The sequence below is a fragment of the Nomascus leucogenys genome, chromosome 6 (assembly GCF_006542625.1).
Source record: "Nomascus leucogenys isolate Asia chromosome 6, Asia_NLE_v1, whole genome shotgun sequence".
Lineage (NCBI taxonomy): Eukaryota > Metazoa > Chordata > Mammalia > Primates > Hylobatidae > Nomascus > Nomascus leucogenys.
In genome coordinates this window covers 91273429-91291020 of record NC_044386.1, presented here as the reverse complement: position 1 = coordinate 91291020, position 17592 = coordinate 91273429, and the positions used below count along the sequence as shown (strand labels likewise).

At 35.0% G+C, this 17592-nt stretch overlaps 1 protein-coding gene across 5 annotated transcripts in view; it reads left to right on the top strand.

Annotated features, from left to right (window-relative positions):
• The window catches only part of MYO9A (myosin IXA), a 304154-nt gene that overhangs the window by 167071 nt on the left and 119491 nt on the right, over positions 1–17592 (top strand). For all 5 annotated transcript variants that reach the window (XM_030814687.1, XM_030814685.1, XM_030814686.1 and 2 more), the window contains 2 exons: positions 2800–2919; positions 15704–15779. In XM_030814687.1, the coding sequence (XP_030670547.1) occupies positions 2800–2919; positions 15704–15779 (196 nt within the window). The remainder of the gene's footprint in view (positions 1–2799; positions 2920–15703; positions 15780–17592) is intronic.

The window sequence follows — 17592 nt, the reverse complement described above, 5'->3', positions numbered from 1 at the left end:
AAGGTTAAAAAGAAGTTATCTTTAAAAAAATCAGTGCCCCACATCTGCACCATGTGTGAGTATGGGGTCTGAATTTATACTATGTGTTTGGTGCGTAATGTCAAACTAAGAAATTATCATCACAACCAGTCCAGCAACTAGCATAAGAAAATACTAAGTAAATCTCTTTTAAGAGTTGATGATGAGTAGGCCGGGTGCAGTGGCTCATGCCTATAATCCCAGTACTTTGGAGGCCGAGTCAGGCGGATCATGAGGTCAGGAGATCGAGACCATCCTGGCTAACACAGTGAAACCCTGTCTCTACTAAAAATACAAAAGCAAAATTAGCCGGGCATGGTGGCTGGCGCCTGTAGTCCCAGCTGCTCGGGAGGCTGAGGTGGGAGAATGGCATCAACCTGAGAGGCAGAGGTTACATACAGTGAGCAGAGATCACACCACTGCACTCCAGCCTGGGCGACAGAGCAAGACTCCATCTTAAAAAAAAAAAATGAAAAAAGAGTTGATGATGGCCAGGTACAGTGGCTCATGCCTGTAATCCCAGCACTTTGGGAGGTCGAGGCAGGCAGGTTGCGAGGTCAGGAGATTGAGACCATCCTGCTCAACATGGTGAAACCCCGTCTCCACTAAAAATACAAAAATTAGCTGGGCATGGTGGTGCGTGCCTGTAGTCCCAGCTACTCTGGAGGCTGAGGCAGGAGAATCGCTTGAACCCGGGATGCAGAGGTTGCAGTGAGCCGAGATTGCACCACTGCACTCCAGCCTGGTGACAGAGTGAGACTCCCTCTCAAAAAAAAACAACAGAACAAAACAAAAAAAAAACAGGTGATGAGACTCCTCAGAAAAGAATCCCCACTGAAAATATAAACCATCCTAGGAAACCAAACTACCTTGGCAGGGGTTTGGTACATAAAACAAACAAGGAATATCAGTTTAAGATTTAGAAATTATGTCACAGTCTGGAAAATAATGTTCAAAACTGTAAAAAGGTATAGAAAGAATGAAAGAGCAGGAGAGAAGTTAAAGAAACTAATCTAGGCATGGTGGTGAGACAAAGCAGTCACGGATACAAAAATACCCATATTTAAATGGCACTGCCACAGTTTATTAGAGGAAATAGAAAATAGTTTGGTGGTTGTAGTAATGTTGATTGATTTTTTACAACTCTACATAATAATTTAGTGTATTTTAATATCCTGAGCTCTTATACAGAATACTTTAACACATAATATTCTTGAATTATTTTTGACTAGCAGATTATCAGATTAGCTGTTGAAAGGTGTGATTGTTTAGTGATAACTTCTTCAATTTACAATTTGAATGGAGTCTGACTAGAACTCACTGGGTGTTTTTTCCTCAACTGGTCCCCTTCAGCTGACTGCCAAACCAAGTGCAGTGGAGTCTAAGGCCTAAGCATTCTTTCTCCAAGCAATCAATCCATCAAGGGGGGATTACTGGTAATAATGAGAATAGAGTATGTTTATCGAGGTATCTTTTGAGTAAGAAATGATGTTAAGCTTGGTTATACTTCTCTTTTTGAAACATTCAACCTTTGTACCTATTGACTTTTTGTATTGTACAAATAATACAGTATTGTATTAGTTTAGTTTCTTTTTTATTATAAAATTATTTCAAATTCACTTTATTTTTTAAAAGCCTGTTTTCTGTATATAATATTACATGATTTATGGTATTAGATTCCCTCTCCATTGCTATATATGGCTGCCTATTCTCTGGATATATAAATCCAATTTAGGGAATTAGAACGAGACTAAAATATGCCCTACAAACCTCTTTGAATTTAGTATGAGACTGTTTAACTTTTAAAATGATTCGGCTGTGAGATTTTTCCAAAGATTGTTCTGTTGTATCTCATTCCTAATTATACAGTAAAATGCAGTAATAGAACTTTAGTTCATTTTAATGTGTTACTTCATTTGCCTCTATATTATTATGTACTTTGTTTTTTAAAAGCAAACTTATTTAAATTTGAACATTATGCCCTAACTCTAGAGGTGATCTCTGAATAAATGATACACAACCACCACCCTAAAGCCTGGAAACTCTTTATTGCTAATATTTATGGCACTCATCTCCCATTCACTTTATTGCCTAAGTACTCACTTTAAATAACACTAATCTGGGGCTTTGGTCTTTACTTGAATGTGCTCTCTTCTTTTTTTCACTGGTAGCTGATTTCTATCCTATTTTCCTAAGAAGCGGTAATGAGGTACAGATTCTTCAGCTTTGTTTTCAAATTTGTAATTACAGAAGTGCTGCCGGGCTTTCCTGCTCTATGGTGCTTTTCTTCATGTTTTCATTATTGACACACTTGTTGGAATTCCTACAAGTGTGGTTAATTGCAGGATTTGTGAAAGAATTGTTCAACTTTAAGTAAATTGTTTTGGGTATATTTCTCTTTGGGGTTCCATCAGTGTTGCCAACTATATGTTAATTATATTTGAGACCTGATAAAAATGAGTCCTTTTAAAAAATAAATCATACAAATTGCTTTTGAATTTTTGCTTGTATTGAGAAATTTTTAGTATGGTGTTAACTAACAATACTTTGAGTACTGAAAAGGACACTTTGAATATCTGAAAAACGCCTTTATTTCTTCCTGTTATTTTTAAGCATTTTCCTCAAAATAATTGGACATTCACATATAACCTCTATTATTTGATACATTTTTATACACCCTTAAATAGTTGGCAGCATTGTCCTTAATCCTCTGTTGGTTTGGGCTTATATAATGTCTTTTTCTTTTCTCCATTTTTTTGTTTGTTTTTTTTGCTTCCTAAGGACATGATGATACAGCGCCATGTGCAATTTTGAAAAGTATGGATAGTTTTAGCTTTCTCCAACACCCAGTCCACCAGAGGAGCTTAGAGATTCTGCAGAGATGCAAGGAAGAGAAGTACAGTAAGGCTACAAATCCTGATAAACTGTTATCACATATCCATTTGGAAATGGAAACCAGGAGCATCCTACACCAGGGTGGGATATAAATTGCATGGGCAACATGGCCTCCATAAACCTCTGAGCAGTCTTTGAATATTTCTATTGAGTCTTTAGTACTTTCTTTTGAAAATACTGATATACTTTTTTAACTTTGGTGACTTTTCTGTTTGCCTGTGATCATTGGATTGTTAATTATACTTGGTTACAGTCACTGGATTGGTTTCTATTTGTCTTTCAAGTAGCCAAGTGATGGATAGGAATCAACAATGTTTTCTTTCCTGCTCATAAAAAAAAACAAAAAAAAACTTTATTGAGGTCTAACTGAAGTAAAAAACTGAATGCAAAGAGAACAATTTGGTAAGTTTTGACGTATGTAGGCACCCATGAAATTATCTCCAGAATCAAGATAATGAATATATTCAGCATTCCCCAAAAGTTTTCTCATAGCTCTTTCTAAATCTGGATGATTTTTGTGTTTGCTTATGCTTGAATTTCAACATTAGCAAGTGTTATTTTTGTGTATCATTGGTAAATCCGGTTAGTTTGATTGCAGTGCTTCAGCCAGCCTTTCCTATGTCTGGTTTAGAGCAAAGCCACCACATTAATGTTTTGGCTTGAGGAAGAATAACAATCATGGTGCATGTTCTTTTTTGTTTGCTTTTTTATAAAATTGGTGTGAAAAGATGCCCTTGGTCTCCATTTCCTTTCTTGCTCTTTACTTGTTGTACTCATTCTGCATGAAAATTGATTCTTTTGCCAGTTATAAGATTACTATTATTGAGGCACTGCTATTGTGAGAATAAGTGGATCCTTCAAAATACTCAAAGACAACTCAGCAATTTGCCTATAATGGACCTACATAATCTGTTCTGAGCTTTTAATAAATTACCACTGATTTAGTTGGCTAATTTCACAGTTTTCTGGTTGAAATTCCATGAAATTTTACTATCCAGTTGTCAGTGAGAGGAGAATATAAGTAGAATTGCTAAGAGCAAATGTTGTGGATTCTTTTTCAGTTCCCATTGCTGTCTTGGTTAAAACAAAAGTGTGTAATGTATTTTGAAAAACAGTATTTAAAGTATTTTCTTGTTTTAAGAAGAACAAAGGTAAGTGTTTTGTTTTAAAAAGACATCCTTAATTATTCTTAATTGTTGCTGTTGTTTCTAAGAGGAATGTAACAAATCCTCATTCCAGTTATTCATCTTCCTATTCTGTCTTTTAATCCATGGGACATTATTTAAAATAGTCTATAAAACATTTTGGGGAGCTTAAATTAATTTCTATTAACTCTTAAATAGTTGCAAATGGTTTATTTGCTTTGTTTTTTCATGACTCAGCCTGACAACCCCAGACCTGATTGTATGCCAACTACATGTGGATCTTGAATAGGAGGGCACCAGTTTCAGCATAGGCTGCATGAAGAAATTGTGCGTCTATGTGTGTTCACTTGCAAATTTCTACTTTTATGGACGTTGGAGCTCTTCCATTATTTTATGTAATTTATTCCATTTTCCACTATAGTATTAGCAATATACTAATTATAAAAAGGTATCACGTTATAAATTTTATTATACGTAAAATTGTAAATTCAAGTTTCGGAAATTGTTCTTAAAAAAGCAGAACTACCAGCTTTAGGTAGTGGTGAATTGGTGAAGTGAATGAATTCTCCCACAAGTAACAGTGATAAAACCTGGAATAAATTTTTTAAAATAACCAAGTATTTGAAAATACTGGAAAAAGACCAAAAGTAGGCAGAAAGTAGGGAAAAGTTTATTCTTTAAAGGTAGTAAAGCAGTGGGTAAGAACTGTGAATTTGTAGCTTTTTATACAAGGGGTTTCCTAACTTTCATAGTTTCAGAGATAGAAAACAACCACCACCACCACCATACTGGCTTATTATGTTAGAAGACTTTCAGAGCAGCGTGGGATTTAGGAGGACTGAGAGAGCTGCTACAGGGCTAAAACCCAAATTAAAGTATGAACTCTGCCCATATCCCGGGCGACTGCTGTGAGTATGCAGGGAAGACCCCAGGAACCGTATTAAAAAAAAAAAAAAGTGGAAACCAAATAAGAGATAATCCTTGAAAGACTTAACTATAATAGCTGAGATATGCAAGTTTGCTGCTTTTTAGAAAAACTGAGGAAATTTTCTGCCTGTGCTTAGCTTGTGTGGGAAAAACTGAAGTCTTTCTGCCTTAATTGGAGTCCCATAGGAAATGAGAGATAAAGGGGTCGAAAATTATTTGAAGACAGTGGCAGAAAACATCCCTTACTTGATTTAAAAAAAAAAAAAAAAAAAAAAACACACACTCAACATAGTGAAACCGTGTCTCTACTAAAAATACAAAATTTAGCCAGGCGTGGTGGTGCACGCCTGTAATCCCAGCCTCCTCGTGTGGCTGAAGCACAATTGCTTGAACCTGGGAGGCAGAGGTTGCAGTGAGTTGAGGTCACACCACTGCACTCCAGCCTAGGCAACAGAGCGAGACTCTGTCTCACAACAAACAAACAAATACTAGCTTACAGATCCAGGAAGATCAGTGAACACAAAGCAGGGTAAATATGAAGGAGAACTACACCTAGGCACATTATAGATAAACTGCTAAAATGTCAAAGGTAAAGAGAAAATCTTGAAAGCAGCCTGGAAAAAATGTACATATTAAATACAGAGGAATAATGAGATGATTAACACCTGACTTCTCAGTAAAAATAATGAAGGCCAAAAGGTGTCAAAAAATCATGTTTAATATGTCACGTCCCCCACCTCCCCCAAAAAAATTCGAGCCAGAATTTCAGTATTTGCAGTTTGGGTCCAGACAAATTAACTGACAGAAGGAAAATTAACAATCTTCAGAAGAACCTAACAGTATCCACTGTTGCTATGATATGTTATCCACAATGTCCTGTTATCATGTAGCAAAAGTATCCTTCAAAAATGAAGGTGAAATACATTTTCAGACTAAGAGTCTGGGAATTTGTCACCATATGTATTATATGGGAAATGATAATAGAAATTCTTCAGGCTCAAGGGAAATCACCCCATGATCGTAACTTGGGTCTATAGTAGGGGTTGGCAAATTTTTTCTGCAAAAAGCAGATAGTAAACATTTTAAGCTTTGTAGGCCAGTATAGTTTCTGTTGCGGCTACTCAATTCTTCTGTGAAGGGAGCCATAGACCATACATAAATAAATGAGTATAGCTGTGTTCCAATAAAGCTTTATTATGGACACTGATACTTAAATTTCAAACAATTTTCACATGGTACAAAAATGTTTTTTTTTTTCTCCTCAGTTAAAAACTATATAAGCCATTCATAGGTCATAGGTCATACAAAACCAGGCAATGGGTTTGGTTTAGGCCATGGACTCTAGTTTGCTGATACATGCATGAATTACTGGAAGGAATAAAGAAGGCAGAACTAATAAATATGTGTAAAAATATAAATGACTACACATATTTTCTTGGCTTCTCTTAATTTAAAAAATGACTGTTTCAAGTAAAAAAATCTGACATTATTTTGGTGGTTTAAAATATGTCCACAAATTGATACTCCCCCCTTCATAAGGCATGTGCTATACTTAGTGACTTGCTTCCAAGAAATGGAATGTGGCAGAAGTTACAGTGTGTGACCTTCAATATTAAGACATAAAGGTATTGTGGCCTTTCCTCCTTCTCTTTGTTTCTGGTGCTCTCGCCTTCTCTCCAAAGTGGCTCTTCTCTGAAATTTCTCAGGGAGGAAATTAGAGGAGTGAGGAAAAATTAAAGTTTTGGGGAGCATGAGCTACAGCTCTCTTCCAGAAATGACAGGAGACCTAGAAAGAAGGAGATGGCAGAAAGAGAGCAGGGGTAGAAAAGAAGAATCTCACTGTAATTTGCACCCATTCTTTTGGCCTTCAGTCCTGTTTGGGATGATTGAGAATATGATGTATATCAGCAAGATGAAGGATCAGCAATTGCCAGGGAAGGGCTGAGGGTTTACTCCACGTCATTACCCTCAACATGCTGACAGTGCCCACTTTAATGTCCCTAACCTCAGGTATCAGGATGGTCATTCAGATGATTGAAAGTTTCGTGAATTGTCTGATCAAAATGGAATTAAATGCAAATCAGTTAACAGATATATCTGGGAAACCCTCACATATTTGAAAAATAAAATGCATATGTAACTAATGAGTTGAAAAAATTTCGTAAGGGTAACTTGGAAGTTTTTTGATCTGAAAGATGATGGAAACAACGTATTACAACTTATGGAATACAAATAAAGAAGTACTTAGGAGAAAACTTACAGTTTTAAATTCTTAAATTAGAAAAGTAAGGTAAAATAATCAGTGATTGAGGCTTTCACCTTAAGCTAGGAAGAAAAGAGCATATTAGACTCCAAATAAGTAGAAGGAAGTAAAGTAAATAAAACTTTTTTTTTTTTTTTCTGAGATGGAGTCTGGCTTGTCACCCAGGCTGGAGTGCAGTGGCATGATTTTGGCTCACTGCAACCTCCACCTCCCGGGTTCAAGTGATTCTCATGCCTCAGCCTCCCAAGCACCTCGGACTACAGGTGCATGCCACCATTTTACTTTGTTTTGTTTCATATTTTAGAGATAGGAGCTCGTTCTGTCACCCCGACTGGAGTGCAATGACACAATCATGGCTTATTGCAGCCTTGACCTCCTCGGCTCAAGTGATCCTCCAACCCCAGTCTCTCAAGTAGCTGGGTCTGCAGGTGCATGCCACCATACCCTGCTAATTTCTAAAATTTTATTTGTGGAGATAGAGTCTTACTATGTTGTCCAGGCTGGTCTCAAACTCCTGGCTTCAAGCAATCCTCCTGCCTTGGCCTCCCAAAGTACTAGGATTACAGATGTGAGCCACTACATCCGGCCTAAAGCTGGTTTTTTGAAAAGAACAATGAAGTTGATAAATCTCTAGGCCAGCATGGTGCAGTAGAACTTTCTGCGATGTGGAAATGTTCTCCAGCTACACTGTCAGTACTGTAGCCACTAGCCACATGTGGCTGTTAAGCACCTGAACTGTGTCTGGTGCAGCTGAAACTGAAGTTCTAATTTTGTTTAATGAGTTTATATAGTCACATATAGCTAGTGGCTACTGTATTGGACAGTGCAGTTATAGCTATTCTGATCTAGAAAAGTGAGAGAAGACACAAAGCTATTACCTAGAATGAAAGAGTGGACACAATTGTATATGCTACAGAAATCAAAAGTTTGACAGAGATTATGAACATTTATGGCAATCAGTTCAACTTATGTGAAATGGAAAAATTCCTTGAATGTGAACGGTTATTAAAATCAACCCAAGAAAATACAGAAAATATGAATAGTACGATATCTTTTTACAATATTGAATTCTTAACTAAAATTTTCCTCCCACACAAAGTTTAGGCCAAGATAGGCTCATAAGTAATTTTATTTAAGAAATGACTATTGTACCAGTTCCCTTCAACTCTTTCAAAAAGCAGAGGAGAAGGGAACACTATCCAAATCATTTCATGAGGCCAGTGTTATTATTCTGTTACTAAAACCATTATAAGAAAACTATAGACCAATATAACTTCATGATGGGTGGATATAGAAATAATAATAGCTGGCTGAATTCAGCAGTATATTAAAGATAATATATGAAGACAACATGGAATTTATTCCAGGGATGAGAAAGGTTGGCTTGACCATGTTAACCATATAAAAAGAAAGCCACATATGATTGTCTCAGTAGATGGAGAAAAAGTTTGTCTTAATACCACGCTCATTCTATTTTAAAACTTTTAGTAGCCTAGGAATAGAGACCAATTTCCTCTACTTTATAAAGAATATGCATGAAAATCCTACAGCAAACTCCATACTTAATAGTGAAAGATTGAGTACTTTTTCCCTAACATTAAGAACAAGGCAAGGACATCTTTTGCCACTTAGATTTGACATTTACTAAAGGTCACAGGTGGTGCAAAAAGGCAACAAAAAGAAATTGTACATAGATTGAAAAGAAGTAGTCAACAAATTCATTAATATAGGAAGTGTGAAGGAATCACACTTCCTATTTAAGGAAAAGCGCTCTTAAAACTAAAAAGTGAGTTTAACATTTTTACAGGATACCAAGTAATTATAGAAAATTGTAATGTCCTATCCATGAGCACTTAGAAAATGATTTACAAATTCCATTTACTGTACATCTATGGCAGCCAGCCTCCTAGATGTCACAAGCTTTTGTAGTCCTCTCCTGTATTTTACAAGAGTTGGTCTGTGTAACAGAAAGCACATGGCAAAAATGATGGTATGTCACTTTTAAGATTTCTGTAAAAGACTCCAATTTCCTTCTGGGGTACTGCTTCACTTGCTAGGCCTCTCTGAAATCACTGTCTCTTGGAGAAACAAGATGCTATTTGTGAGTAGCCAAAACTCAGTATGAACTGAGGCTTATCACCAACTGTGTGAGTGACCTTAGAAGTGGATCCTTCATTCCAGTGTTGAGATGACTGCAGCCTTGGCTAATAGCTTGAATACAACCTCTTGAGACATGTTGAGTCAGAACCACCCAGCTAAGCCACTCCTGAATTGTTGTTCCTCTAAAAACTATATGAGATGATAACTTGTTTTAAAGTATTGGATTTTGGAGTAATTTAATATGCAGTAGATAATTAACAGAAACATGAAATACTTGGGGATAAATTTAACAAATATGTTTAAGAGTTGTACACTACTAGGAGAAATTGAAGAATACAATGAAGAGAGATACATATTTATGTTTGTATTTTTGAGATGCAGCTCTCTCTCAGATGGATCTATAGATTGAATTCAACCCAATAAGTATAATAGCAGATTTTTTGGTAGAAATTAACAAGCTGAATCTAAACCTTATAGAGAAATGTAGAATACTCAGACTGTCCAAAACAATTTTTAAACAGAACAAAGCTGGATAATTTACATTACATGATTTTAAGACGAAAATATTCATGACATTGTTCTATTGGTGTTAAGGATCGATAGATTAATGAACCAAATACAAAGTACAGATCTACCCATACACAGTCAGTTGATTTTCTGTTAAGGCACCAAGATAATTTAGTGGGGGTAAGGGATAGTCTTTTAAACAAATAGCACTGGAACAACTGGATATCCATAAGGTATAAGAGAACTTTGACCCTTATATCATACATGTAAGTTAATTTTGAAATGTGTCATACAGCTCTTTGTAAGGACCAAAACTATTAAATTTGTATTAAAATAGAAGAAAACCTGAGAAACAAATTTTTGTAATCTTGCGACAGGCAAAAGTTTCTTAGATGAGACATAAGAGCATGAATATAAAAGGAAAAAATTGACAAATTGGAGTTAGCCAATTTGAAAACTACTTTTCTTAACTGCTGTTAAGAAAACAAAAAACATACCGCAGCCTGGGAAACAGTATTTATTACAATTTGTAATATTCATACCTGATAATGGACTTGAAAACAAAATATAAAAACTCCTACAATAATAAGATAAAAAGGCCAGTTTTTAAATGGGCAAAAGATTTGAACATACACTTCCACAAAAGAAGATTTATCTTTGTTCTCATGAAAGATGTTCAACTTTGTTATTCATTATGGAAAGGCAAATTGTAATCTGAGTAAGGTCACTTATACCTCTATAGTGGCTAAAATGTAAGAAGTTGAAATACGAACTGATAAGGATGTGGAGCAACTGGAGCTCTCATACTGTCTCTTGGCACTGTCAAATAGTACAGTTATTTCCGAAAAGTTTGTCAGTTTTATAAAGATAAGCATATTTTTCCCATATGTTTCATGAATTCAAATCTCAGTTATTTACCTAAGAAATGAAAGTATATATTCACAAAAGACTTTTACGGATGAATCTCTAAACTATTATGCTAAGGGAAGGCCTATCCTCAAAGCATACTGTTTTATTCCATCTGTATAAAGTTCTAGTCAATACAAGCCAATCTGTGTGGAGAGCAAGTTAGTAATTATCTTGACCCATAAGTAAGTGTCGGAGATTGTCCAAGAAGGGGCATAAGGCAACTTTGGTGATGATGGAAATGTTTTGTATCTTTCTTTGGTGGTTATTAGTGTGGTGAATGCATTTAGCAAAACTTATTTAACTGTATACTTAACATATATATGTTTAACTTTGAAATTTTTATTCCAATAAAAAATGTTTAATTACATGTCATGAAGCCTGGTACAAGTTACAAGTAAATACCTAGAAGAGATTATTTTTCGTGAAACTAAGAATATCCAAAATAAAAAATTGTATATGATCAGAACTACTGCTTGCAGATGGTATACAGAGACAAATATAGAAGATACTGGCATGCATTTTGGTGAAAACTGAAGGGAAAGCAGGGAGCTCTACTGCTCTTGAATTAACATAATCTTTTCAAGTATAGGTAAATAAATTGAACATGTGCCTTAAGGACAACCACAGTAATAACAATTTTTATCTTTTAAGGTAGCATAAGAGACCTTATAAAGTGAAAATCAAGAAGGAAAAAAATGAAAGAGTGAAATAAATGAAAAACATGAAATAACATGCCAGAAACAAGTATTATTTAAAATTAATATAAATGGTTTACACTCACCAGTTAAACTCTCAATGACTTTTTCAGTAGTTTAAGTGATAGCTACATGATTTTTAATTAAAGAGGTGAAAATAAAAGGATGGACAGTGATGTACCAGGCAAATATGAATGATAGCAATTATTAAAGCTAGATAGTAATCTGAACAGATGCTCACCTATATATATTTTAAAAATTTAGTTGAGCAAGATAGAAGCTGAACCCACTAGAAAGTTTTGATATTTAATAAAGAACTTGGTAAATGTATATATAAAGCTAAATAAGCAACAGTTTTATAAAACTTATATCTAATTTGCTTGATGAAGGAAAAGAAACAAGATGAATGTAAGTATTGGGTAGCAATAACACCCCTAATGAGAAGGGGACTTTAATTAAAACGTTTGAAGGTTCTTGTACTCTTCAGGGAAAGAGAACAGATTATTAGGTTAGAATTCATGAGTATGTTAAACATTTAAGGAAAAATAAAGCAGAAAGTGTATACAATTTGTGGAACAAAAGAAGTCAAAATACAAAGAAAACAATAGAAGCCTGGATAAAAGCATATAATAGTTAAGGTAAATAAAAAAACATAAACTAAGGTGTCAGAAAAAAATTCCAGATGTATCAATTATAGCAGAAAATTAAAATGGACTAAACTGAACAGTTTAAAAAAACATTATGAATTAAGGAAGATGAGCAAAATTTAGCTATAGAATGCTTACAAGAGACAAACCTAAAGCATATAAACACAAAGACATTAAGAATATTAGCAAAGAGTTATATCAAAATTTATCCTTATTCTCTTGTATATTTTCCCACCTCCTTTAGGTAACCACAGATTTATTACTATAAGTCAGTTTTACATTTTCTAAAAATTTTACTCAAGTGGGATTACATAGTATGTATTTTGTGTTCTGATTGTGTTACGCAACGTAGTTATGCATGTATTTATGCATGTTTTTCCATATATCATTTGTTGCTCAAGTGTGTTCCATTGTATATGTATATACACACATTGTATTTAATTTATACGATATATATATAATGTATATAATTGTGCTTATTGATTTGTTGGTGTAGTTAAGAGTTATATATATTGTTAGAGCTGTTGTGAACAACAGTACTATAAACATTCTTTTTTGAGTCATTTTGCAGACGTATATTTTTACTCCTCAGTAAATACTTATGAGTGGAGTTACTTCATGAAGTAGGCATATGTTTAACATCATTACGAACTATCAAATTTTTGGCATTTTAAAGATGTTCCATGTTCTTAGGGCTTTATTTGTGATGATTACTCAGATGTCATCCCATTGTCATTCCTTCATATGTCATGTACCTTTTTTTCCTTTGACTTTAAAATTTTCTCTTTATATTTGGCATTCGGCGGTTTGATTCTCATGTCCCTAAATATGATTTATATTAATTTTCTTTGGGATTTGCTGTACCTTTTGGACTTTCATTGTTTTTCATCAAATTTAGAAAGTTTTTGGCCAATATTTTTCAAAAATTTTTTCTGCTACAATTTCTTTTTTCCTTCTGAAACTCCAGTTACATGTTGTTGGAATATTTGATACTATCTCAAGATAGCTATTTTAAAATTCTTTTTTGCTAATTCGAACAAATGGGCGATCTTGGGATCTGATGGATTTGTTGTTGTTGTTGTTGTTTTTGAGATGAAGGCTCGCTCTGTCATCCAGGCTGGAGTGCAATGGCGCCATCTTGGCTCACTGCAACCTCTGCCTTCCGGGTTCGAGTGATTCTCCTGCCTCAGCCTCCTGAGTAGTTGGGATTACAAGTGCGTGCCACCATGCCGGGCTAATTTTTGTATTTTTGTAGAGATGGGGTTTTACCGTGTTAGCCAGGCTGGTCTCGAACTCCTGACCTCAGGTAATGTGCCCACCTTGGCCTCCCAAAGTGCTGGGATTACAGGTGGGAGCCACTGCACCTGACCAGATCTGATGATTTTTAAATGGGATCAGGGAGTGGGCTACACAGAGCTTCATTTTTTAATCTGAGTGATCCATCATAAGTGTTTAGTATATTATTCTTTAGGCCACTTTTATGTTTAAAATACTTAATAATTGATGTAAAAATGGTAACCATTGCCTAATCTCTTGTCTAGAAATTTACTCCTCATCCGCCTCCTCCTTTCTTCTGTCTCTTCTTTCTTTCTTCCTCCTTCTTTGAGATGGAGTCTTCCTCTGTCATCCAGGCTGGGGTGAGATGGTGTAATCATAACTCACTGTAGCCTTGAACTCTTGGACTCAAGCCATCCTCCTTGAAGATTGTTTGCAAGATTGTTTCAGCTCTTCTGGATCCCTTGTATTTCCATGTTAATTTTAGGATTGTCTCATTCATTTCTACAAAAATAATTATCTGGAATTTTAATAGAAAATGCATTGATCTGTAGGTCAGTTTAGGGAACACTGACATCTTAACAATATTATATTTTCCAATTCAGGCACATAGATAGCATTCCATTTAGTTGGGTCTTTATTTTCTTTTAATGATGTTTTATAGTTTTCAATGTAGACATTTTATACTTTTAAAAATTTCATTTCAGAATATTTATTGCTATTTCCGCCGCTCCTCGCCCAACCCCGTCCCCACTCCAAGACTCTGTCGCCCAGGCTAGAATGCAGTGGCATGACCTCAGCTCACTGCAGCCTCGACCTCCGGGGCCCAAGCAGTTCTCCCACATCAGCCTCTCAAGCTGGGACTATAGGTGTGAGCCACTACACCCAGCTAATTTTTGTATTTTTTGTAGAGGTGGGGTTTCAGCATGTTGCCCAGGCTTGTCCTGAACTCCTGGGCTCAAGTAATCTGCCTGTCTTGGCCTCCCAAACTGTTGGGATTACCAGCATGGGCCACTGTGCCTGGCCGGTTTGCATGATTTAAACAGCACAAAGAGTCTTCTGTGGGTTTTCAGTTTCCCTCATTCATACAGAAAGATAATAATCACTTCATGTGGATATAGTGTTGACTATGTGCCAAGCACTCTTCTAAGCACTTATATATATATTTTATTTTTAGTATACATGAAGTCCGAGTTGCCCAGCTTGTCTTGAACTACAAAGCCCAAGTGATCTGCCTGCCTTGGCCTCCCAAAGTGCTGGGATTACAGGCATCTGCGACTACACCTGGCCACCACTGTATATTTATTTGTTTCCTGTAGTTTTGCAGAACTCGTTTATTAGTCCAAATCAGTTTGTTTTATTTATTCCATAGGATTTTCTGCCTACAAGATGGTCATCTTGAATAGAGATACTTTTACTTCTTTTTTCCAGTGTGTCTTACGTATATTAAATGTTTGTGTGTTATAAAAATTGATTGCCTTATGCTTACAGAACTTAAATGTTTATCATATGATTTGAAGAACATTACATTTTTTAAATAATTGGTAATTCTTAAGGAAGCAATTTGTCTTCTTTTATATTCATTGTATTTATAACATTAATTCTCAATACATTGATACTCATTGTATTTATCTGAACATGTCAGAAATGTATTGCTAAAAAATGATGCATCAAAGTAAGAAATGAATTTGTGCAGTCACAAAAAGAACAAGATCGTGTCTTTTGTGGGAACATGGATGGAGCTGGAGGCTGTTGTCCTTAGCAAACTAAATGCAGGAACAGAAAACCAAATACTGCATATTCTCACTTATAAGTGGGAGCTAAATGATAAAAACTTATGAACATGAAGGAAACAACATTCAGTGAGGTCTAGTTGAAGATGGAGGTTGGGAGGAGGGAGAGGAGCAGAAAAAATAACTGTTGAGTACTGGGCTTAATACCTGGGTGAAATAATCTGCACAACAAACCCCCGTTACATGAGTTTACCTTTGTAACAAACCTTCATGTGTACCCCCCGAACCTAAAAATAAAAATGAACTTGTACACTTCTGGGCCTTCAGTCCAGTCACCCTTGTATTTCCTGAAGTTAATGATTCAATGAAAGAAGAAATAAAAGATTTCATTATTAAATTTTCTAATTGGGTTCATTGTTAACTAAGATCTATGACAGTTATGAGACTTGGGTCATGTAATTAGTTAGATATTTCTGAAATATTTAGCAAATACTCGTTATTAAATTTTCATTTGTCTTTAGAAAAATTATTTCATGTTTCATTTTTCTTTGCACTGATTTGAAATTTTCTGTTTTTTAAATTTTGCTAGGTATAACCCGGAAAAATCCCAGAACACCTCTTTCTGATCTCCAGGGCATGAATGCTCTAAATGAAAAAAACCAACAGTAAGTGTGTTTGGTTTATGTTTTCAAGGACATATAGAAGAAATAACTAGCATTCTTGTTGATATTTTTGTGACTTTAAAAGTTTGAAGTAATTCAGGCTTGTTTTGTTTTTTTCTTAAATCCTTTATAAGTGATGTAATAACACATTAATAGGTTAAAGTTAACAAAATTTGTCTACAGTTGCTTCTGGTAAAATGGCTTTACAATTTTGAAAAAGTTTCTTCAGAATAACTTAAAATAAGCTCATATATTTTAATTGCTGAGACCCTTCTTGCATTTTATGTCTTTTACAAAATTTAAGGGTTATTCTGCTGCTTTCTGTGGAGAAATCTTATTGGGAAGTAATAATTGAATAGTTTGATTTACATCAAACCATCCAATACCTTTTTTGGGTGAGTGCGATTACCAAAGCTTACCTTTTACTATTTTCAATGACGAATTCCTGAGAAAAATTTGACAGTAACAAATATAAATAATTTTATGAGTTCATAAAGTCTCTTTGTTTTTTATATATTTAATAAAGATTGTAATTTGTATGAGGAGAACATTGCTTCTAGAAAGTATTCTCTTATGTTTTAAACATCATCAAAAAATTGAGCTTCCTAATACTGTGGTAATAAGGATGGTCTGTCATTAAAATGAAGGTATAACTTCATTGGTCATTTTTTCCAGTTGAGTCACTATGTCTTTCTAATACATAATTGTCACTTGTCTGCTCAGTAACTTTTTCATGACTCTTTATTGCTTATTTAAAAGTCTAGGTTCACTAACTTCATATGCAAGATCTGTCACAGCCCAAGTATCTAGCCACAAATATATTCACTTTGAATGCCACAAATTAAGCTATTTGCTATCTTTATATTGTATGTCCTTTGTTTTCTTAACAGTAGTATTTGGCTAATTATGATATCTACCACCATATTTGCATGTTAAATTTTACCCGAACACAAATTAGATAGTTAACCTTGACCTGTGTACCTTCAGTTTCATCTGTTGGCAGTATTCTCACCCTAGTCATCAAATGGGAATCCAATTTTCTTGATTATACAAAAAAGAAACCGCAATATGCCTCATTTCACAAAGCAGTTTAGTGGTTTTAAGTTTTCTAATTTCTAGTTTGTGGTGCTTTCTTTGTACTTTCCGTTTTGGATACCTGAAGTGATCTATATGGGTTTCTGGTTCAGTTCCAGACCACCACAATAAAACGAATTCTCAGTAAAACAAATCACACAAATTTTTTGGTTTCCCAGTGCATATAAAAGTTATGTTTATACTCTACTGTAGTCTGTCAATTGTGCAATAGTATTATGTTTAAAAAATACATACACACCTTAATTTAAAAATACTTTGTTGCTAAAAAAAAAAATAACAATCATCTGAGCCTTCAGTGAGTCATGATCTTTTTGCTGGTAGAGGGTCTTTCCTTGATGTTGATGGCTGCTGACTGATTAAGGTGCTGGATGCTGAAAATTGGAGTGGCTACGGCAATTTCTTAAAATAAGACAACGAAATTTGCACATCAGTTGCCTCTTCCTTGCAGGAAAGATTTCCCTGTAGCATCCAATGCTGTTTGATAGCCTTTTATCCACAGTAGAACTCCAGAATTGGAGTCAGTCCTCTCAAACCCTGCCACTGCTTTATCAACTCAATTTATGTAATGCTTTGAATCCTCTGTTTTCTTTTTTTTAAAGAATTTTTTCCTCAACAGTGCCTACCGCAGGATGTGTTGTCATTTCAACACTTTTCACAGCATCTTCACCAGGAATGTATTTTCCTACTGCATTTTTTCCTCCCTCTCCCTCCCTCCCTTCGT